The sequence below is a fragment of the Azolla caroliniana genome, unplaced genomic scaffold (assembly GCF_043228905.1).
Source record: "Azolla caroliniana isolate FFs.n. ecotype wild unplaced genomic scaffold, voAzoCaro1.0.p SCAF_17, whole genome shotgun sequence".
In the NCBI taxonomy this organism is placed as follows: domain Eukaryota; kingdom Viridiplantae; phylum Streptophyta; class Polypodiopsida; order Salviniales; family Salviniaceae; genus Azolla; species Azolla caroliniana.
The window spans coordinates 4,058,417-4,082,138 of record NW_028230452.1 but is presented as its reverse complement, the minus strand read 5'-3'; the positions used below and the strand labels follow the sequence as shown (position 1 = coordinate 4,082,138).

Genomic DNA, 23,722 nt, shown 5'->3' with positions numbered 1-23,722 from the left:
CCCATTCATCTCTCAGATAGATATCAATCTAGGTCGCATTTGTAACTTCTTTATCTGCGATTACAAAGGAACCTGGCAGAATTCAGGATTTTCTCTAAGCTGAGAATTGGGCTCTTTTTCATTAGCTTGGGAATTGGAAGATTTTAGTTTTTCCTCCATCACGTTGCGAATAGTTCTTTATCTTTTTAAATTTTTCTTCTTCTTCTTCTTCTTCTTACTATTACCTTGATTCCATCAGGTTGGAAACACGCAAGATGAGGGGTTTTTGCATGATGTTGAAAGAAGGTAGATTTAGGAATTTTTACAAATAGCTTTCCTTATCAAAAGTTAGCTCTTTGTGAGTTTTCCTATCGATCTAGGTTTTTCATTGTTTTGGTTCAACAAGAGTTGCTTGCTGATTTCTCTGGCATCAGCATGCCATGGGAATCTGCTATTGCAAGGGAGCTGCAGAAATTCCTGAGCAAAGGAACACAGAAATCAATGTATCCAGAAGATTCGTCATTGAAGAAAACAAAGAAGGTATAGTAACAAATGGAAGAAATGGAAGCAAAACACCATTGCCTTCAAAGTCACCATACAGAGCCTCACCATTATGGTGGTTGTCGCCATTCGGTCTGGCGAGTGTGAACTCGGACAGTGGAAACTCAACCAATGGGACACCGATAAATGTGAGGTCTGTCAATTCGACGCCGTCTAATGCAAAGTCGGCCAATTGGACTCCAAACAATGTGAAGCAGGGTTTCTTCAAAAGACCCTTCCCCCCTCCTTCGCCTGCAAAGCACATACAAGAGTTTCTTGTTCGGCGCCATGGTCAAGTGAAATCTAAGGATAGTTTATCTAACCTTCATGAAGGCAATCATCAAGAGGATGATCAAAAACCTCTCGAGAAGTATTTTGGGTATGCCAAAAATTTCACCATTAAGTATGAAATTGCTGAGGAAGTGATCGGACGTGGGCATTTCGGCTATACTTGTCGTGCTGTGATCAAGAAAGGAGACTTGAAAGGTCAACTGGCGGCTGTCAAGGTTATCTCCAAAGCAAAGGTGTGAATATCTATACTCTTTTGAACTTCTGGGCTCCATTCTTGACTTTGATTGATTTGTTGGTTTAAATTTGGGCTCCATTTCTTGAGTTTTCATGGATTATTTGTATACGTTTCCAATAGATTTGATGGTAATTTTGGGCTCTATTTCATGAGCTTCAATGGATTATCTGTCTACATTTTCAATGGATTTGATGGTGTAAATTTGGGCTCTATTTCATGAGCTTCCATGGATTTGTTATTTGAAGTTTCTATGGGTTTATCAGTATAGACATGAGCTCCATTTCTTTGAGCTTGATGTATTTATTAGTATAGACATGAGCTCCATTTCTCTATTAATTTCTTGGTTTAACCTTGGGTTCCATTGCAATGAGTTTCCATGCATTTGTTGGTTGTTTAAATCTAAAGGGGTTTGTTTGTTTAAACTTGGTTTCTTTTATCATAGATTCATTGATATGGACGTGATCTCCATTTCATAATCTTTCATAGATTTATTGGTTTAAGTTTAAGCTCCACTGTATGAGCTTTCATAGCTTTGTTGGTTTTATAAACTTCTATGGTGTTTTTGGTTTAAACTTGCATTCCAACATTTGTGAATTTTTTCCGCCTTTAAATTTTTTTATGACTTTTCTTAGTTTAAATGTGGATACAATGCACTCTCATAATTGAGAATAGATTAATATGAAATCATCCAAAAAGAATGAACTGAGCCCTTTACGTTGTTATATCCAGATGACAACTGCCATTGCCATCGAGGATGTGAAAAGAGAGGTTAAGATTCTGAAGGCATTGTCTGGGCACCCAAATCTAGTGAAGTTCTATGATTCCTGTGAAGACAATGCAAATGTATATATAGTTATGGAGTGAGTTCATCTTTCTTGACACTGAGTAATATGCACATGATCATGACCCTACAAAGTCAGTGGGTTCATGTCTTATTTGATATAATCAAAGTAGCACCAGATACCTATGGCTAAGACAATTATAATGCTGGAGAGACATTGGCCATTTTTTTCATGTACCTAGCAGATCATTCAATTGAGAGATATAACTTCATCTCTGCTCTCCTCTTAAGTAATAATATCTAGTTACTCACTATCTAGTGTTTTTTCAAGGCATATACATGATTCTATTTGAGATGAATGGCAGGTTGTGTGAGGGCGGGGAATTGCTGGACAAATTACTTTCAAAGTAAATCTCGATTAGCATGATTTTTCTTTACCAATTCTTGGGGACATTTTTAATCTGGGGTGACATGTGAATTACATGACATTACAGAGGTGGAAAGTATTCTGAAGAGGATGCAAAGGCTGTCGTTGTACAAATTCTAAGTGTCATATCATTTTGCCACTTTCAGGGTGTTGTGCATCGCGATTTAAAACCTGAGGTATGCTTGAGTTGTATGGATCATTACTGTATTGATTTAAAATAAGTTTCATGGTGAGCTGGAATCTGATGTTTGGTGCATTTCAGAATTTTCTCTTCACAACAAAGGATGAGAATGCACAGCTGAAGGCCATTGATTTTGGACTGTCCGATTTTGTGAGACCAGGTACATGAAATAACAAAATGTCCCAAATGATTTCCATATTATGGTCATAAATGCAGAACAACTGTTTCATCATAGATGAAAGAAAGAAAGATACATGAATGTCTCTAAAAGGCCATAATAGAAAGTGAGACCTAACCAGAGGATACACTTCCTAATATTGTCTTGTGAAAGCAAGTAAGAAAGAGATAAAATATATACCAATCTAACTTCATATAACAAAATGACAGATGAGAGACTGAGTGACATTGTTGGAAGTGCATACTATGTGGCACCGGAAGTTCTTCGTCGATCATACAGCATAGAAGCTGATATATGGAGCATTGGAGTTATAACTTACATTCTACTTAGTGGAAGCCGACCGTTTTGGGCACGCACTGAGTCTGGCATATTCAAGTCAATATTAAAATCAGATCCATCCTTCGAAGAAGCACCATGGCCTCTGATGTCAGAGGAAGCAAAGGACTTTGTTAAGAGACTTCTCACAAAGGATCGACATAGGAGGATAACTGCTGCTCAAGCGCTGAGTACGTACCTTCCTTGATTGAGCATCTTAATGGGTCAGAAATTTTGTGTTATTTATTTTTCGTTGAAGTTTCTAGTAGTGAAGTCAGTCATTTTTATCATTGTGTCAGCTCATCCTTGGATACGTGGTTTCCAAAAAGTTCCTCTTGATATATTGGTATTCAGGCAATTCAAGTCCTACCTCAGATCCTCTAGTATAACGCGTGCAGCTTTGAAGGTATGATAAAAACAGACCTATAGGATGATCAAGTAAAATGGAGATTACATTATTATGTTTTGGAAACTCTAAATGAAGTACAACTAAGTTTGAAAGAACTGAAAAGAAAACTAAAGAGAATGCACAATAAAGAGTGGCAATCACTAGTTTTGATAAGAGACTTGGGAACCCATAATTTCTTACATGACCGATTCTAAACTCAATATTCTCTCTAATGTCAAGCTATGGAGGTAACATCTAGTCCTGGAACACACTGCAAAATAATCTTGGAAGACATTGTCCCTTTGGCTGGCAAGATTAACTTGACCAGAATTTTATTCACCTGGAGTTTGCTAAAATCTGCAATAAGATATAAGGATAGGTTTGATCCTACATCCTCAACTTTCTCGTCTTCCTCTATGGTTCCCTTTAGATCTTGATCTTTTAGCCCTCGTTCTGGGTCATATAAGACATTGTAGCTTCTAGGAAACACTGTGGATTGACAGGAAAACCCTTAAAACTCGATATGGTTGTGTTCTTCAATAATATGTGAAGAGATCTTAGAAATTGTTTCATGACATAATTTTGAGGACAAAGGAGCCTATGAGTTTTTATTGGATAGAGGTACTTAGTTGTTAATCTAGGAGGGTAGTCAGAAAGCTAGGACATGCGTGTGCTGTTTTGGTGGTGTTTGGCTGTTGTGAAGTTGCTTTGACCTTGTTATCTTAGGGAAAAAAAAACTTTAGCTGCAGGTAGGAGAAAGAGTTCTCCCACTTATTTTGGGATGGTAGTATTAGGGACGGTATGCAATTTGGATATTTCATATGTTTACCATGAACAACAAAGAGTCTAATGAACAAACAAGTATTTGACAGCATTGGCGTAACAAATATCACTTTTGAGTTTTGATGATGAAGAATCATGATCGGTCTTTACTAGATATGAGTAGTTTGGATTTATATTACATGGATGGATGCTGTATTTTATGAGATTATGAGTGCTGCATACAGACAAGACAAGCATAGGATCAAATGCCTTCAGTTTTGTGAGTATGGTCTTAGCTGGGGGTTGAAACACATGGGACAAATGAGAAAAACAGATGGATCTTAATGAGCTTCCTACACATAGGTGATGCCAAAAAGAAGGTCAAGATAACGAGAGTAAGATTAAACACTGACGCATTATAACTTTGACAAATTCGTTTCAAAGAGTTTATAGAGGTTTTTGAAGAGCATGTGAAATCTCTAGTTAAGGATCACATTCATCTTTAAAAGTGCTTTCGGAAGTTGTTGAAGAGGAACAGGAAGAATATAACAAAGCTGTTCCTGGATAAACTAAGTACCAAAAATATTCAAATAATCACAAATGGTGTCAAAACAGGGCCTTCAGTTTTTCTTTGACAAACCAAAAGTAGCATCTCTTATTTATACCGTTGTCCTGCATAAAAAGAAACTTACAAATAACAAGAATTATTTCACATTACACGGCTGAAAACAATCAAGGTCACTTGCATGAAAAATATGTTGGCGGTTATTTGCAGGCATTATCAAATACATTATCAGAAGATCAGCTATTCTACCTAAGAGCTCAATTTACATTGCTCGAGCCAGGCAAAAATGGCAAAATTTCATCGGAAAATTTCGCATCTGTTAAGTACCTTTCTTCTTATGAGGCATCACTGAATGTTACTGTTTTTTTGTTGTTCATTCCTTTCTCTGATATCTGATAGAAACGCCTATGCCTTGTATCACAGCTGCTAAGAAAAAATTCAACCAAGGCAATGAAGGACTCCAGGATGTTTGATATGATTGCTCCTGTATGTGAACTCTCATTTTATCCCCTCAATTCATTTTTTCAAAGGGTTGCCTATGTATGCATTATTCAATCCATGTAATGCATTCTAATATATGCATACATACATGTACATGAATACATGCATAGTTCAAAGGAATTACTCAATCTATCCACACATGCCTACATACATACACATTGACGTGTTAGAAGGCTGATGTATGCATTTGGGTATACATGGATGTTTCAAAGGTTGGTCTATTCTAATACATTTGTGTATATACTATGCATAGATCTATGTATGTTTAAGAGGCTAGTCTATACCATTACTCAATCCATGTACACGATGATGGATTGTATATGTATGCATGACATAAATACATGTTTTGAATGTTATCCAGTGCATTATAATTTTCTGAACCCATGTATGTACACATGTATATACATACACAAATAAACGTGTGCATAGATGCATACGTGCATGCATCCATCTTCCTAAATTAATCCAGCAATGATGGATGTATATGTATGTATGGCATACACTTTCGAATGCTATATAGTGCATTGCAATTTTCTCAACCCGTGTATGTATGTATGTGGATGTGTACATACAACATAAATGCATGCATGCATGCATGCATCCACACATTCAATACATATGTACATATGTATGTATGTACATACTCTCATGCACGAATACATACATACATACATCCGTCTATACATACATGCATGCATTCATCCATTCATACATACATGCATGCATATCATACATACATACGTACATGCTGTAGGCATGCATGTTTGAATGTTTCTTTTTCAACTAGTGTATGTATGTGTATCAATGTACATATATAGAGGATCTAATGTGCATCTTTTCTTTAACCAGATTGAAGCCGCACAATCCAGAAAATTTGATTTTCAAGAATTTTGTGCCGCGGCTACAAGTGTGCCACAACTTGAAGGACTTGAGAAATGGGAGGAGCAAACAAGAAAAGCTTACCACATCTTCGAGATAGATGGGAATCGAGTTGTCCTAATCGAAGATCTTGCCCGAGTGAGTTCTATGTTTTATCTTTTGATGCAAAAAAAGGACATCCACGATATCCATCTATCTCAAAATTTTCATGAATCTTTGTTTCCATTTTCTTATACACATTTCAGGAGCTTGGCATACCATCCTCAGTTCCAGCTCATGTTGTTCTACATGATTGGGTTCGACATAATGATGGAAAACTAAGCTTCTTTGGGTTCACAAACTTGTTACGCGGTATGTCACCACGAATGCGACAATCAACAAAATAACATGTTCATGTGCCATTTATAAATATGTATATTCTTTGTATTTATATAGTTGCAATTCACTGTGTGGAGCTTGGCAATGTCATTGAATGCTCCCTTTGTATCATTTCAACACAATTGTAATGTAAGAGCTCGCGTCATTTCTTTACATGAGTGCTTCATTTGAGTGTTAAGTAACAGAAGATCCGTTGCATCCCAAAAGGTTAAATCAGAGGCTATGTATGTGTTGACATGTTTTCATTGTTTTTCTTCCGAATGATTGTTGCCCCAGCATTATATTGTCTGAACCATGCCATGGTCTCATTGGTCATACAACATTTCATTTCAGCAATGAGTATCCGAATTTTGCAAACGTGAAAATAACATTTCATTTCAGGCTATTGCAAATGTGAATTCTACATTTCATTTCAACAAGAAGAATCCGAATTTTGATCGTGTTCAGTTTATTATTGCCATAGAGATTAGCAAAATGAATGCTATATGAGCCTAGGAAAACCTTGGACATCTCCAATAAGATGAAGAATTTAGAGTGAGATTGTGGCATCTTATTGTTTTATTGATAATAATGCTAAGACAACTTATATCATATAAACATAAGTTGATCCCTATAGGTGCAAGTTACATACAACTTAGATTGTTTTCGGCATGGATCCTTTATCTATCTATATAATGCTTTTTATCATTCTTTCTTTCTCTCACATATAATAGTCTTATGATTTATCATATACGCATTCCTAATCCTCCACCAAAACTAGTGAGAGTTATTATTAAAAACACGAGTTACTAAGACACTTAATCTAGGGCTTTTACTTGCATTTGTTTGAGACATGAGAATACCCTACATGTTTCGTTTTGGACTCAAACATCCAACACAATCAACATACTTTCGCTAGTCTTTGATGACATCATTGAGGATCTCATAATTGACTAGCCAGAGACAATAATTCTTAAATAAGATGCCTTCAACATTTTGTTTCTTTATGTGAATGTCACCGGTGATAATATTTAAAATGTGCTTGTATGGTAAGCTCAAGATTTTAAAACATGGACACACATAATGGGGACGAATGGAGAATTGAAAACATTTACTTTAAGTTATTTTTCTTAAATAAGGATACAGACAAAGATTTGCTAGTAAATTGTTACCATCCAAAATCATCGTATCCATATGGAGGTCACAATTGTTTAAAGAATTTCAATTGGTTTCTTGATAGCTTCGAAATAAACAAAACAAAGCAATCATGGGAGTTTGGAGATGCTCGCAAAAACTAACTTATTACTTACGAACATTCGAAATATTATTGTTGCCATTGTTTCTCTTTTTGGGGGTAGGGGGGGGGGGGGAGGGGGATACAAGCTAGTTTTGTGCTTGCCAGTACGTCGATCTTACGATCGAAGGAATTTTAAGCAAAGTTGAAGCTCACACGAGTCACAAACTAACACTAAAGCAAAGTTAATGTGGGTTGCTAAAAAGGAATAGAGACAAGGTGGTGGTGAGGGGGGGGTATCATTGATTATGTATGTCAACAACAAAAGCAGTAGGAAATTCCAGGAATGGGAACCGATCATGCATGACTTTGATATTACACAACGCGCCCTAAGGTAAGAAAATAGAGAAGAGTTGTGAGAATAATCCGTTCTCCCCTGGACGATAGCCGAATGTAGCGAAACCGACGTGCCATACACGGACGGGATGACCGATTGCACCCAACCATAGTATAGCATGAGAATTGTGTCGGGTTTTAGGGTTTTCGGAATTCGGACAAATCGGGCCGGAGTAAGATTTTACCCTAATGGGGTGAGAGAGAGAGAGAGAGAGAGAGAGACCAAACTACACTAGGTCTTGGCCCTTGGGTTAGAGAGAGAGAGAGAGAGAATGTGTGTGTGACCCTTCCCTTCCAAAGGGGGGGGAAGAAGAGGAACAGGGGAAGGAGGAACAGAAAGGGAAGGAGTAAAAGTAGACCTAACCCTAAAAGAAACAGACACAGACAGAGACAGAGAGACAGAGAGACAGAGACTTGCAATGAAAGCATCATCGATATGGATAACCTCCATTTCTCTCTCTCTCTCTCTCTCTTCACCATCGCCCACCTCCATCTTTTTTAGGCCCTGCTTTTTTTAAAGCAGAAGCAACAGCCCCTTATTGTCCTCTCATGGGTTTCACACCCTCTCCTTCTCCTTCTCCTCCTTCTGTTTCTTCTTCTTCTTCTTCTTCTTCTTCTGCTCTGCCATGCCCATCTCACCTTCTATTTAATTCCCCTTCCTCATCTTCTCCTTCTCCTTCTCCTTCTGAATGTTTGCAGACAACATGGTGTCTCCTCCTCCTCCTCCTCCTGCTGCCGCTTCGGAATCTGATGTTTGGATTGGGATTTCTCAAACCCGATCAGGGCTCCTTGTATCTTTTAGGAATCTCGTGGGATCTTCATTAGTATCTCGGAAATGATCTGGATTAGGGTTCCTCGGACAGAAACAGGGCTCCTTGTATCTTTTAGGAAACTCGTGGGATCTTCATTAGTATCTAGGAAATGATCTGTATTAGGGTTCCTCGGACAGAAACAGGGCTCCTTGAATCTTTTACGGACTTTTATGGAGTCGTTATTCACATCTACGGGTGGCTTGAATCAGGCTTCCTCAGGCAGAAACAGATCTTCAGTAGCAGCAAGCTTCGTTGAGTGAGATTAATGTTCCTCGGACAGAAAAGGATCCTGGAAGCTTCTGTATTAGGATTTCTCTGACAGAAAGGAAATATCATAATTTGTTTCTTTTACTTCATCCCTTCTTGTCTTAGCGCATAGTTCATATGGAGATTGCATATTCTTCTTTTTTGTTCTTTCTGAGCTTTTGGCCATGAAAATGATGGAATCGAGGGACTAAGGTACCTGTTTCTGTGGGTGGAGATGGTGGGATTTGGACACTGATTCTGCTCAAAATCAATCACAAACTAGTAGCAGAAAGTTGTAAATACATAGATATATAAAACAATTTCAGAGAATTAAGAGTCATTTCCCCAAAACTAGCGCTTTGTTTCTTGATTTGAAATTTTTTTGGTCAGAAAGTAATTTGAAGTGGTTACAAGAAGAATGTACTGAATTTGGGAGCTCTAATGGAGGCTAAATTATTGATTACTGGATCATATACTGCTGAGGAAATTGCAAAGGATCAGAGGGCCTGTACTACAGTAGACCATGTTATAATGCATGATAGAGTTAACCAAATGATATGTAGAACCAGTAACCATGATATAACGAATTTGGTTATGGCATCAGAAGATGATAATCGAAAAGCCATTATGGCATCAGAAAATGATAACCATGATGTAGAAAAAGGAACCAAGGTATCAGAAAACGATGATCACAATGTTGGAAAAGCTATTATGGTATCAGAAAACGATACTCAGAGTCTGGTAAATGGGATCGAGATATCAGAGAATGGTAAATATGGTGTAGAAAAAGTGAAAGTGGAATCTCGAAACGATAACCGCGACTTAGATGAAGTGATTATGGTATCAGAAAACAATAACCACAATGCAGAAGAAGTGGTTATGGTGTCAAATGGTGATGATCATGATTATATTCATGGCCCGGATATGGGGCACATAGAACTAAATGTGGTGATTGTGCTTAAAGATGACCTCAAGGAGGATGAAAGCGAATGCAGAGTATGCCATCTAACCTTTACTGAATCCCACATGTCAGAAACCATACAACTTGGATGCCATTGCAAAGATAGCCTCTCTTTGGCCCACCGCAATTGTGCTGAAGCTTGGTTTAAAATCAAGGGAAATAGGTAGCTTTTTTCTCTTCCATAACGATTTGATTTTGCAACTCTTGTGCGATTAGTTTTTGGTTGTGAAACTTGTCTCAAAACAAAATCTGAGATATAATACTAGAATGAGTTAAACCCCATCATGTTAAATAGCTTCATGCTACTTAGTGTTTCACATGAGAGATGTAATACTAGAACAAAACAGTCAAAGGGCCACGGGTAGTATTTCCTTCTATTTCTGTACTCATTTGATTTCTACTAACTTAGGGTTGTTAGCTTCCTGCTTTGTTTATGCTTTGATTATTCCCTCATGCTATACATGGCATATAACATAATGGTACATAGTATGGTGAGGATTAATTCTTGCCCTGTCTCCTCATTTAAGCTTATGTTTTGATTATTCTCTCATGTTATTATGATGGTACATAATATGATAAGGATCAGTTCTCGCTTTGTCTCATCATATAAGTTTATGTCTCAATCATTGTCTCATGCTATATTCATGTAACAGGAAGGTTTGTAGTAGGGAGGTGGTTAACTTATTATGCTTGTATTTTTATAGCTCAGCTGATGTTTTGACCATTCTGTCAATGAGGAATTGTGGTATGATGAGTGTTAATCTGTACTTTGTATTACTAGTGAAGATTATGTTTTGATCATTGGCTCATGTTATTATGCTACATGGAAGGCACTATGAACCTCTCAATTCACATGTAATAGGCACAACCTGAATAAATATCCATGGATGTGCCATCACCTTATTTCTTTTCTCTGATGGAAAGTTAGGGTTTGATGACAGGGTATGTGAAATATGTGGAGCTCCGGCACGGAATATACTTGGAGTTGAAGACAGTGGCTTCATGGAGCAGTGGAATGATCTGGGTGCTGAGAACACCACAATGAATCAACAGACAGATTGCTGGCAAAGCTTGTCCTTGTGCAATTTCCTCTTGGCTTGCATGGTTGTCATATTCATTCTCCTATGGCTTTTCCGGATATCGATATCTTAACCTTCTTTATCCATCTCCGAGAGCTTTGTTTTCATGACCGAGAGCCTCGAAAATGAGAAGCAGAATGAACAACATTTGATACACACTTGATCAATATGTCTTCTCGAGTATGAAGGGGTTACATACAGCAACTTGTTGAAAGGGTCCTTTTGCTTGGTCATTGGGGTTTTGTTTCTTCACTGAGATACTCTTTTTCTCATGTATGTGTATCTCCAGGTTATTTATTTGTTATACCATTGGTTTGCTTGCTATTGTGTATGGGGTTTGGTATCCAACTGTCCTTCGTAAGCAACATATGTATGTATATATATATATATATGTTTTAACTCAATAAATTGTTTTAAGCTGTCCGTACGTACCCCTGATTTCACTTTTCACACATCGTGTACTGAACTTCTTGTGATCGAGATTGCTTTTTAAGCTGTAATATATGTATAATTTCATGGTTTTCGGCTATGCAAACTTCTAACCAACCATTTTGACACTTTCTGTATTATTATGTAATTCACCTACCCTACACCAAATTGCTTAATATTTTGGGGTGTCTGATGGGACGTCAACTGATAGAGAATGAATCAAACATGAGTTAAAGAGCCACTTCTTCAGCTAATTGCATGAGGATTGAAGTCATTAAAATGAGTTAAAGAGCCTCTCCTTCATCTAATTGTATGAGGATGGAAGTCACTAAAATGAGTTAAGGAGCCTCTCCTTCAGCTAATTGTGTATGAGGATGGAAGTGCCCTATGACCTTGAATATGCATTTCTAACAATTGGGTGGAGAAAGGATATAGACATGCATAATAGTCGATACAAGATCCTGCACATAATGGAAAATGCAGGAAAATGGTTCAGTCCTTGGGTAGGCTCTTTACATTTCATTGGCAGCTCATTCAGACTTGTGTACCAGCATATGGTTTGTTAATGATGTTGTTTTGGGATATGTAAAACCAGTAGTTGAAATAAGCGGAGATTACCCTTCTTAGAATGAGTTCGTCAAAGTGAGAATCTCATCTGATGAGTTCAGAGATCCAACAATGTAAAATAAGATTGAGATTGCTCGTGTTAGAAACATGAATTTTCAAAACCACCATTTCCTACTTAGAAAGCTTGAGATGGATTGAAGTTGCTCCATCACTAACATAACAACATACTTAAGACTCAATTCATTGATGCCCTTAGCAAAATTGGTATGCTCTATGGCAACGATGGCTTGTTGGGGGGGTTCATGCCATACCTCACGAGATAGATTATGTATGCCTCTAGAAGCTCGGCAAGTAGGAGCAAGCCAAAAAGCAATCAAAGTGAGAATGATGGGTCCTGGTTATCTCCACCATATCGAGCTTCAAAGGAGACCAAGGTTTTGATGGTAGGAGTTCCTCACCAGGCATTTTCGGGCATATGTGGACAACACTCTCAATGGGGATGCTACCATAAACGAGATCAATTCGCCCCTGATCTCTTCCGTATATGTACTTAGTGCCGGGTTACACGTTTCTCAAGCTTTCAAGAGAGCGTCCGATTCGAGTCCATGATGACTGCGAGGACTCATGAGGACTAGCCGATCCTTCCATCCCTCCCAAATAATGCTTTTTCGAAGAGCGTGCACTGCGTGACGGACACGGACGATCGGGAAAGCGGGAATTCCAAAGAAACATGATTGTGATCCATAGAAACGTGTGCAAACAACAACAAAAAAAGGATATTGCCTTTTGCCTTTTGCCTTTTGCTTTTTGCTTTTTGCTTTTTGCTCCAAGAGGACATTCATTTATAGTGGTGGAATGTCTTGACACGTCAATAGGAAAGCAAAAAGCAGCAAGGAGAAAGCGGCAAAAAAAAAACAGAGTATTTTGTTCTGTTCCTCATCCCCCCCCCCCCCCCCCCTCCTCCCTGCCTTTCTCTATAGAAGCTCTCGCTCTGATCGAGCTATGGCGGGAGGACTTACACTTCTTCTTCTTCTTCCCCCCACCTTCAGGTTCTCTACTACTTCATTCACCATGGTTCCTCTTGGAACCTCATCTCCTCGCCATCGCCATCGCCATCGCCATCGCCATCGCCATCGCCTGCGTCATCCTTTCCTCCTCCGTTCTCTTCATGTGATGAAATGGAGAGATCCACATCAGTCCTCCTCTCTCACAACCGCAAGATCTTCTTCGGATCAACAACCTCCAGATTCACCAGATAATCTCGAATCCAACCGCCCGTCATCCATCTCAGGTTTGTTTACTTCCGACTGTCGTGATGTTTGGGACTTGTGTTTGAATGCTGTCTCAGATGCAGATTGTTTGACAGAAAATCCATACAAAAACATTCTGCTTTAAATAGCCGTACATCCAAAAACGAACCCAGACACATCCGATATTGGTCTAATTTAAAGATAAATTAATAGACATGTCGCACAGAAAAAGAGGCTCTGATTAAACTGTAAATATAACAGAAAAGCTACACAGGTTGGGATGATGGTATAATAGATATGGTGAAATTTTTGAAGTTTTTATCTAGAGACTAGGCAGTTATTTGTCTCTTAATTTTGCACACTTTGTTATGCCCATGGTCTCTAAAGTCTGCGTTTAGGACAATTGTATCAGGCATTGAAAGACAATGTTGTGATTATGCTATCCATATCATAAAAATGCGTCCTAAATGTTTCTTGCAAGACCCATTTTTATCAAACTCGTTCATAAGCCCAATCATAAATCTGGAAATTTTTTAAGAATGAAAAAACAACACATGAATTCCATGCCTTTTTAAGTGCTTTTTTATTCACAGAGATTGCAAAGCATATGCAAACGTCTATGCAAATTTTCGTGATCGTTCTCATCTACATAGTATATTTCTTCGGAGCCAGTGCATGGGATGGAAAAGGAAAGAATCGATGACGAAAGTTATCTGTCAAGTTGAATGCTACAAAAGAAAAGCATATCTTGTTCAGAAGTAAATGAAGTACTTTGTAAATAATGTGAAGTTGCACAAATTTTCTGAATTTCCTTTCATGTTTTGCCTCAAGAGTGATGGAGATTTCGAGTGTCTTGTCACCACTTCACAAGTTGTACAAAGTATGGAAGTTGTGTTATTGAGCTTATTGAGACACTCCATACATGAATGTATATTGCATAAGTCGTAGAAAGGAAATATATTCAACCCAGGTAATTCAGATATTCAAGCAGTTTATACACTACCTGATTATGGCTGAGTAGTACTCTCATATAATGGAGATTGCATCTCATTAGTAACTCCATGCATAATCCAGAGCGTAGTCTTTAGATCTCCATGTACTTCCATGTATTATATACATGTACACTTCATATTTTCAAGCTCATATCACCATTTTTACAAAAAACACCATTATTGCTGTTTAAATTACAGTTCAAAATAGCAATAAGAAGATAAAGATCACGTGTTAAAATTCTTCATTGCTGAAGGGAGCGGGTTGTAACATTTTTCTCTTTTGCGTTGTGTTTGAATTTATCATCAAACATCAGTGTGATCATTTGTGCCAACATGCCAAATGTAGTATGAGTTTACAACTTTGTTTCCAAGGCGTCCTAAATTTGTAATTCTGCATAATTTGTAATTCTGCATAATTTGTTCTTCTATGATTGGAATTTCTATTAGTAACACCCAAGCATAATTATTCCCTATGAGTGTTCAGTTTTGGATTGATTAGTGTTAAATTCAAAATCTCTTTCTAATCTCTTTAAATAAATTTATATTTCTGTAATGTTTGTGTATTGATTGTACACCCAATTTGGGCTTCTTGGATGTATTTCCATTAGCAACACCCAGGCACAATCACTCCCTGTGGATGTTCCAATTTTGGCTTGTCATTCTCAACTGTTAAATGTAAAGTTTCTTTATTAACCCTTACGATAAATTATTTATTTCTGTAATGTTTTTGGATTGGTCATATATCCACTTTGGGCTTCAATGATTGTAATTTCCATCAGTCTTTAAGGGTGTTTCAGTTTTGGATTGCCATTCTCAAATATTGAACATAAGCTTTCTTTTAACTCACGCCAAACCTCTGATGACAAGAGTCTTTCTAAAACCTTCCCTTCTGCTCAGGGCACAAGCAAAGAAGTGCAAAGCAAAAATCAGTTGTCCACTTTATAATAAAAGGGGTGTTCGAATACAGAATGGAAGGAATTATCCTATTCTAGAAGTTGGAACTTTTGTTTTCTCAAGAGTGTCTTTGTTTGAATGGGTATTCTTGGAGAAGATGATAAATCTTCCCTTCTTGTTGATCCACCATGTTATTCTGGCAACTGTCAAAATAGCTTTCATGCCTGAACGATTCCCTTGTTCCACTAGTTTATGGTTACAGCAATCTCTTTTGAAATAGGCTTTTGCTCTAGAGTTGCATCTTTGCATTGAAAATATTGCACAGTTGATTTATCTTCTTGAACCCTTTATCTATAATCCTCATCTATATCTTGTTTTCGACATTTATCTTTCCAGTGGTTGGATTCTGGATTCTTTTCATTTCATAATTAATAAGGTTTGGTAGTTTCATAGTTTTATGGTATGAGGTGATTCTATCATTCTCTCTCTCTTCACAAACTATCCTTGTGGGGCAAATACATATGATACTTAAAACTATCAACAAATAGGCAAGTAGGGGAGCAACTAAAAGGCCCCCAACATACCCCAATGGTTGGCTTGTAGTTGTGTTCCAAGGTAGTAGGTATACCTTCCAATTCTTTAACATGGGATGAGGTAAAGGTGTCACTTCAAGTGACACAAGTCGATGTTCAAGATGTTGGCATGAAACAGTCAAATACTCTAAAGATCAGCCTTGAAATGTGGACTCTTGCATAGAGTTAAAACATCATAGAAGCTGTGCTGAAATATAGAAATTACTTGTGAATTTTATGTGCTCTAAAGGTTGATAATTACAATCTTTAACACGCTCACATATTGTTAAAACCCCATGTTATCAAAGGCATTCTAAGCATTTTCCCCACTACCATGAGAGAGAAAGAGACAGAGAAAATGTACACGTTCAAAGATCATTCAAACCTATGAAACATGAAGGTGTACAATATACAAAGAATTCTCTACCATCATGAGTAGAGAAACAGGGTCAACTTATGACGCAAATTATGTGGTAGTGTACATGTCTTCCACGTATCATGATTGAAAGAAGATGGAACAATACATTTAAGTAAAGATAAATGAGAGAGTAGAATTATCCAAAGAACACTTGATAGTTTTAATAACTAATACCCAGTAATATACGAATCCAATCCAAATTCTATGGGTTCCTCATTGTATTTGATCAGTAAGAAAAAGAAGTACGTTGATTATGTTAAAAGCTTGCATCAACTTTGAAGAATATACTGAAATTTGGGGGTTCTATTTTACACCTTCCCCAAAAACCTTAACAAAATTTCTCCTATCTCAAACGAATCCCTTATCATACGACAGTGCAATTTCCACTATACGAAGTGGCATAGCTGAACATGAATTAGGCTAACAAAGTCCGCAGATGTGCCACTTGAAGATATGTCAAAAGCCTTGAATGCTTTGCACTTGAACCAATAACTCTAAATGACCACTTCAAATAACTCAAAGCTCCTTAAAACCAATTTGGTTCATTGTTTTCATTTGAGATTGAATCCTCAAACGGATTTCCATGTGAACTTAATTGCCATCATGGACTACCTCAAAACCAACCTCTCAATAACATCAATAATATCCCTTGATTGAATTTTACATCCCATTAGAAGGATGCTTTCTGCTTTCTTAAAATTTGTGATTCTTTTGTGGTACCAAAAATAAATGTACATATTATATACACTAATTCCGAGGAAACAAGGTCAGAACCACCCTCGTCCTTAATCTGTAAACAAAATTATACGTTAAAACTTCTTTTCTGCTCTTAGTGGGCGACCAACCCCAATTAAACCCATTATTAGATTTACACCAATTTCAATAATGCATGAGTGTAGGGGGAAGAGAACCTTCTGGTGTACTGAATCTTGGCATTCCCAAAGTCATGTATAGATGATCTTCACCTTGCATTCTCTCTAAGCTTGTCGGAGTTGTTGCATAGTTCATAGTATTATGATGCCTCTCGGCTTCTCGTTCAGTGACACTTCTACTAAAGCTCATTGACGGATGCATGAATTGTTGCTGAGTGCCTATCAGGCTCGTCAAGCCTTGTTCTTTCAAGTAGCTCTCTAATGGATGGCTCGCACTTTGTAGCAGTCGCATCATGCTCATTCTAAAAGCACTTTTGTGCATTTCCTCATCCCTTTCAGGTTGACCATTAAGATCAAAATGACCTTTGAATTCATCGATAAAGTTGATAACTGTAGAGGCATATGGAGGTTGTAATGGCATATTTGAAGAGAACCTATATCCGTTAGCATTAGGTGGTAAATTGGAAGCCATCGGCAACATATTAGGTAAGGTCATACTGAGGTTTCCTTGTCGTCGTGGGATGCCCTCAGCCAAAAGGTAACTCTCATTTTTCCAATTTCCACCACCACTACCTACATCCCCAACACTATCTTCCTTAGTCCATGGCCTTTTCTTTCTGGCAGCATGTTCAGCTTCCCTTTCCAATTGCCGTTTTTTGCGACGCATCATCAAAGTTTTGAACCTCCTCTTCACTGTCATGCACACATTACAAGTGCAAGTGGGCTTGTGCTTCGGCCCTTTCCCACTAGGAGGCTGTATACAGACAATGCAACTACAACCAGGACGATGGCGAGGGTGTTTGGTTGTAGTGGCAGGAGACAAAGGTACAGTACTATTTTCCCCAGCTGTATCTGTAGCCGCATTTGCTAATGCCTCAAGACCAGACAACGGCTCATTTGTCTTGGGCAGTTCGACCACCTCTGGTTTCTTTATATCTGCAAACAAAGATGCCATACTGGTTAGCAGGGCAGAGAATTGATGCAAGTATGTTTTACATATCAAAGGAATGCATGGTTAAGATGAGTTTTCTTCACTTGTCTGGATCTGATTAGCTCAACTATGTACAGAGCAATTTTCATTGTCTACATGATGCTCTTAACTAACTTATCACGTGCCAAGTACTTTTCAATATGCTCATTAGCTGCCAAGTGCCAAGTACTTTCCCTCTTAATAGGAGGGAAGGGGGATATTAGAGCCTATCTGGTAGATAAGAGTAATAATATTTGTTACCCTTCACATGTTGTACTAAACATTCGATCTCCTCACTGTCAATTTCTTGCGGATCATTACAAGAGTTCCTATAATAATAAAAACAAGAAATTAGCAGCTAAAGAGAAAATGCTTTGCAGTTGAATGTAGAAAATGACCCCAGGTTGTCAGAAGAGAGAAAGTGATATAACCTTTCTGTGTCCCAAATATTGTCGGCACACACCCATTTTGTCGGCAAAAACACACTGGACGGTACCTTGCGCCAGCTGCCACAATCATCACATTGTGCCCATTGGTCCTCCCCAGGCCTATCATTAGGCTTATCATTCAGCATTATTATAATATGAATAGAATCTTTGAAACAACAAGATTATTTATGTTTCCAAAATAGCTGTCAGCATTTCCTTGCCAGAACAGGATAGAATATGTTCTGTCCCAGAGCTTACCCGAGAATCTTGCTCGTAAAAATGGTTCTTTTCCCAAACACTGGTGGTTCCTGTAAAGCACAGTACACAAATGAAAAAAATGATCCAATTCTTACTTCAACAAACAAGTTGAGATTTGCAGAATGCAATATCCATACACATCTTCATGGAGATAAGTATTAAAGTGTATCAACATATCCTACATGATTTATATCATGTCAAATGTGCATAGAAAAGGAACAATGGCTATTAGGTCTCATGATAATGATAACGGAGAGTACAAAGTCCTTCTTAAGCTTCATAAGTAGAGAAACAATGCACAACTTGATATGCTTCAAATTCATACCCCTCATATAATGAGGAAAATAAAATGCACCTCGTACTCTTCAAACACAAATCCCTCGATTGTGACAATGTTCGGAGAAACATTTGGTGGAGATCGAAGCAAATCTTGGGCTTCTTCCCATGTGATCCGAAATTCCACAGCTTCATCTGTGCTCGGCCTCTTGTTCTTTGAGCTTGGAGGCCTTGACTTCTTATCACCAGCTAGCAACGATTGAAAAAGAGAACCCTCTTTCACTTTCAGTCCCCCTTTTTCTGCCTTATTATACCATCCATAACCCGTGTCTGAAACATTCAAATGCCCATTTGCTCGAGCCTCAGAATTCTTTACAGATTGGGAGAGGAGACCAGTAAGGCTTGAAATGGTAGGGAAACTGTCGATGCTACCATTGTTGATAAAGGAAGGTACTCCTGGTGTCCCTGCTGTTTCCTGTGTAATAACCAGCATTGAGGATGATACAATTCTCAATAACCTTGGATAACGCTTATATTAATAAAAAAATTACAATCTTATTACACTGTATACAGTGTACACTTTATCAAACCTCAGAATATTCTTGATGCCTACAGAGAACTAGGAAAGCATACAGTACGAGTTATTTTGTCCAAAAACACTCCTAAATGAATAAATGGTAGCATGTTTTCACATCCTTCATAAAATGAAATACTCTAATTTAATACCTGTGAGCTCAATGAGCTGGGCGCTTTCCGAAAACCCATCACAAGTTTTCCTTCGGGATCTAGCCGGCTGAATGTTACTGCATTACATTGAGCAAGAATCAAGGCCATACATGTCTCCAAATATAGACTATAATAACATAGCATCCAAACGTTCCTATATACCAGTATCACCGGCTTGGAGCTGCATTGATTGAATGCATGGTGTGACACCCTCCAAGACATACATACGACTGTTATTATTGGGCCAAAATCGGAACTGGAAAACCCAATCTTTGCCAGATACATCTTGAATTTTTAGAGATACACCTTCAGGTTGCGAAATAGGTGGAAAATAAGCCTGCCATTAGTAAACGCTTCTCTAAGAAGAGCTCGGATGTGAATGTGCCAAAGAAGATATTTACCAATTCAATGCTTTTTCCTTATTTTACAACATAATGAGGATTTATGACCTCGAGACCTCTAAGCAGACAAAGGAATGTATTCTTACTTCTGCACAAGCTTTGGGGAGAACAAGCCTTCCTATTCTCCCTGCATCACTTGCACTCAACATCTTCTCGAAAAGTGGAGTGATGGTAGAATTAGAGCTGCATACTATATCAAGGATATCTCAAAATAAACAAAAACAAACAGACCCACAATATATAAAAAATAAATGTTTATAAATGCATAAGGATACTCTCTAGCCGTGATTTGTTGGAGCTCTTGATCGGTAATGCGTGGCCAATAGCGAGGAAGCAATTGATTCCGACCCCGACCCTCAATCGGTGGCCTTGCGACTCGAATAGGCACATGTGGAGAAGCATTAGGTGTCTCAGATCGGCTTATCACTTGAAGTTGAGATTGCTCAAAAGTATCCGGGTGGCTCAATTGATTCATATGATGATGCTTCTGAAGAAGTTGTCTAGGGTTAGCACACCCAGACATCTTAAATTGATTCCTTTCTTCAGTGTTAAGTTCAAATGGACTCATAAACATCCCAGGCATGTTATATACACTGTGGCCGTTTGTACCATTTGTACAGTTAGCACCATTTGTAATATTTGGACCATTTGTGTCCATGTCTGAAGCTTTCGCCTGGTATAAGCCTAATGACATTGTTAAGCATGTGTTACCAGCTATCCTTCGTTCATCCACTAGAGAATGCATCATTTCTCTACCACATGGTGTAGATGATGATGATGATTTAGTGGAGTTATTATCAATCTCAAGCAAAGGTTTTAGCCGTCTAATATCAGAATCACTATGTGAGCTTGACATCACTCCGGCAAGGGGAAACCCACCATCCTCAAGGGCAATATTTTCTCTCACATCAATCGATATGGTGTAATCTTCTTTAGATTTTGTTGATATATTCGTGTATATATTCCCATTCTGCAATGCAACATTGCTCTCAACTTCGGTACCTTCCATAAAATTGATGTTTCCTTTGTTTGAGTCCGTTCCTGAGTTCCTTTCTCCTATGCTATTATCACCTGAAACAGCCATTTTTTTCCCTTGAACTTCATGCGTTGTCCTATCCGCATCATTTTAAACAATTCTTGAAAACAAATCTAAGCAAGTTTTACAATCTTACATTACCTCTTGATTCCATGACCTAATCTTCTGTAACTCTCCTCCGATTTCTAGAAACTTGGCCAGAACTTGAGCTCTGTGATAAATGGATACCTTAACACTGTATGCGTTTCCTTTATAGTAAAATACACTCCTTAACTTCGTATATCTATCTTTTAAAACAAGAAAATCTCGAAAAAGAAGGCATTTATACTGTTTAATATCATCTGAAACATAGCACACATAAATGATATCGTACACAACATGCATGAAGTTTCCTTTAATCGCATCGATCCTTCGCACCATAAATACATATACACGCAAACACACATAAATATGTACAACACGTGTATGTGTATTTTCCTTAGTCTCATCAACTCTTAATATCGCATAAGTATAAGTAAGTATACGTATACGTACATGTATATGTATGTATATGTTTAGGGATGAACATATCTAAAGATGGGTCTGGTGATAATTACCTGCAGATCTAAGATGGAGATAACTGCGTTTACTAAAAGCTTGTCTTCGTTTGCTAGTTCTGGTTCAAGTTCAACTGAAATTAGGAAGAAGTTTCATTGTTATTATTAATGATTATTTGCGAAATTCTGATAAGAGAAAAATAGGAAGAATAAATAAATAGTAAAATTTGCTTGTAGATAGGAGAGATGAAAAGAGATTACATGACGTTATTTTGCTAGATTGTGAGCAGGAAAAATGAGAAAGATCGGAGCTTGGGGGATGAAGGATAATGTCTAATCATGCAGTTATGTGTCTGATATGCGTGTGTGTGTGTGTGTGTATGATGATGGGGCAATGAGCGATTAAGAAGACAGCTATAATGAGAAATGAAGAATTGAATATGGACAGGCAATGAGAGAGAGGGGGAGAATCTCTCTCTCTCTCTCTCTCTCAGAGCTTGATCTCGCTAGCTCTGTTTCTCTGGTGATTCTCAATCTGAACAGATGAATGGAAAAGGGGAAAGCAGGAGAGGGAATAAGGAGCAGGAGAAGAAGGAGAAGGAGAAGGGTAGGTTATAGTTATGGTTATGGCGGGCAGAGAGAGAGAGAGAGAGAGAGAGAGAGAGAGAGAGAGAATGTCTCGAAGGAAGAGAGAATGTTTAGGAAAGAGACAGAGACAGCAGCAGGAACAGAGTATGTACATAATACATACATATATATGATATATGATATAGTAGGAAAAGGAAAAACAAAAATAACAAAAGCAAAAAGAGACTCAGACACTGAGAGAGAGAGAACAGGGGAAGAGAGAGAGAAGAGAGAGAGAGAGAGAACAGGGGAAGAGAGAGAGAAGAGAGAGAGAGAGAGAACAGGGGAAGAGAGGGAAGAGAGAAAGAGAGAGAACAGGGGAAGAGAGAGAGAAGAGAGAGAGAGAGAACAGAGGAACGCATTTGCTTTTTGCATGCTTCTTCATGTCATGTCACTCTCACGCTGAAAATAAATCATAATAATAATAATAATAATTTATAATAATAGTAATGAAATTCATGTTTTATTTTTATTTCTTTTCTATTTCTTTTCCACATGTGCTCATGACTCATGAAATGAACAAAAAAATGATGCAATGACCACCATATCTATACATACATACATACATACATACATACATACATACATGCATGCATACATACATACGTACATACATGGTTTAAGGGAAGACATGATCTACATACATACATACGTACATTCATGGTTTAAGGGAAGACATAATCCATCCATTCGTTGTTCGACCATGTCTATGCACATGTCATCCCATCTCCGCCATGATTCATGAGGGTAGACGCCCCTCTTGCCACTCTCGCTCTATCTTACATTACCGAGTTGCCCAATTGTTTTTTTACCTTCATACATATATGTACACGCATGAACCCTTGAAACATTGTCCTACAAGAACCGAACCTCGTGTGGACCACCCACGAAACAATTCTCGTGTGGCCATTTTGCGACATCAGTCACCCATGGGCTCTTATTCTTTTTCATATGCACTTCCCATGTATGATGTATCCACTAACAAGGAAGTCCTTTCATGATGATAACTTTGCCACTCCTACTTGAACATGTATACACGTGCATTCCACTAATCTCATGCGATTTGCACATATATATATATATATATATCCAAGCATGTGTGGTGAGACCTTAATATTGTGACAATTTGTCATACAACACCCTTCTAAGGGCAAAATAATCAACCTCTCCTCGTAACAAACTACATTACGATGTTTGCTTGTTTGATGTTAAGGAGCATTACAAAAATGTTTTAAAATTGAGTCATGTGTGGCAACTACAAAACTGATAATGGACTATCGGTGTTGATAGCTTGTTGAATATATGGGATATATATTTGACTAGGTCACTGACTTAGACCATTCATTGATCCAATTGAGTTTTG

The 23,722-nt window shown here is 37.9% G+C and overlaps 4 protein-coding genes across 6 annotated transcripts; 3 read left to right on the top strand and 1 right to left on the bottom strand.

Annotated features, from left to right (window-relative positions):
• Positions 1-8: 8 nt before the first annotated feature.
• Positions 9-6,553, top strand: LOC147852898 (CDPK-related kinase 5-like). The gene is made up of 11 exons (XM_087333581.1): positions 9-1,043; positions 1,775-1,905; positions 2,192-2,233; positions 2,321-2,429; positions 2,516-2,594; positions 2,822-3,118; positions 3,227-3,333; positions 4,853-4,960; positions 5,066-5,128; positions 5,993-6,160; positions 6,268-6,553. The coding sequence occupies exons 1-11, from the start codon at positions 420-422 to the stop codon at positions 6,406-6,408; spliced, it is 1,869 nt and encodes a 622-aa protein (XP_087189707.1). The 5' UTR covers positions 9-419; the 3' UTR covers positions 6,409-6,553.
• Positions 6,554-8,473: 1,920 nt separating this feature from the next.
• On the top strand, positions 8,474-11,636 carry LOC147852897 (uncharacterized). Its single transcript, XM_087333459.1, has 3 exons — positions 8,474-8,833; positions 8,921-10,191; positions 10,970-11,636. The coding sequence occupies exons 2-3, from the start codon at positions 9,509-9,511 to the stop codon at positions 11,178-11,180; spliced, it is 894 nt and encodes a 297-aa protein (XP_087189585.1). The 5' UTR covers positions 8,474-8,833; positions 8,921-9,508; the 3' UTR covers positions 11,181-11,636.
• A 1,426-nt stretch (positions 11,637-13,062) lies between these two features.
• Positions 13,063-14,586, top strand: LOC147852896 (uncharacterized). The gene is made up of 2 exons (XM_087333582.1): positions 13,063-13,394; positions 13,947-14,586. The coding sequence occupies exons 1-2, from the start codon at positions 13,106-13,108 to the stop codon at positions 14,054-14,056; spliced, it is 399 nt and encodes a 132-aa protein (XP_087189708.1). The 5' UTR covers positions 13,063-13,105; the 3' UTR covers positions 14,057-14,586.
• A 1,832-nt stretch (positions 14,587-16,418) lies between these two features.
• Positions 16,419-21,886, bottom strand: LOC147852895 (B3 domain-containing protein Os07g0679700-like). 3 transcript variants are annotated; one of them, XM_087333011.1, is made up of 12 exons: positions 21,793-21,886; positions 21,338-21,407; positions 20,436-21,231; positions 20,247-20,343; positions 19,922-20,096; positions 19,760-19,836; positions 19,113-19,508; positions 18,758-18,807; positions 18,503-18,619; positions 18,333-18,400; positions 17,141-18,037; positions 16,419-17,019 (listed from the first exon to the last, which is right to left on the bottom strand). In XM_087333011.1, the coding sequence occupies exons 2-12, from the start codon at positions 21,348-21,350 to the stop codon at positions 17,015-17,017; spliced, it is 2,691 nt and encodes an 896-aa protein (XP_087189137.1). In that variant the 5' UTR covers positions 21,351-21,407; positions 21,793-21,886; the 3' UTR covers positions 16,419-17,014. The 3 variants fall into 3 exon arrangements, with proteins under 3 accessions (XP_087189137.1, XP_087189136.1, XP_087189138.1); XM_087333010.1 differs by having other exon boundaries at positions 16,419-18,037; XM_087333012.1 differs by having other exon boundaries at positions 16,419-18,037; positions 21,333-21,407; positions 21,793-21,874.
• Between the last annotated feature and the right edge of the window lie 1,836 nt (positions 21,887-23,722).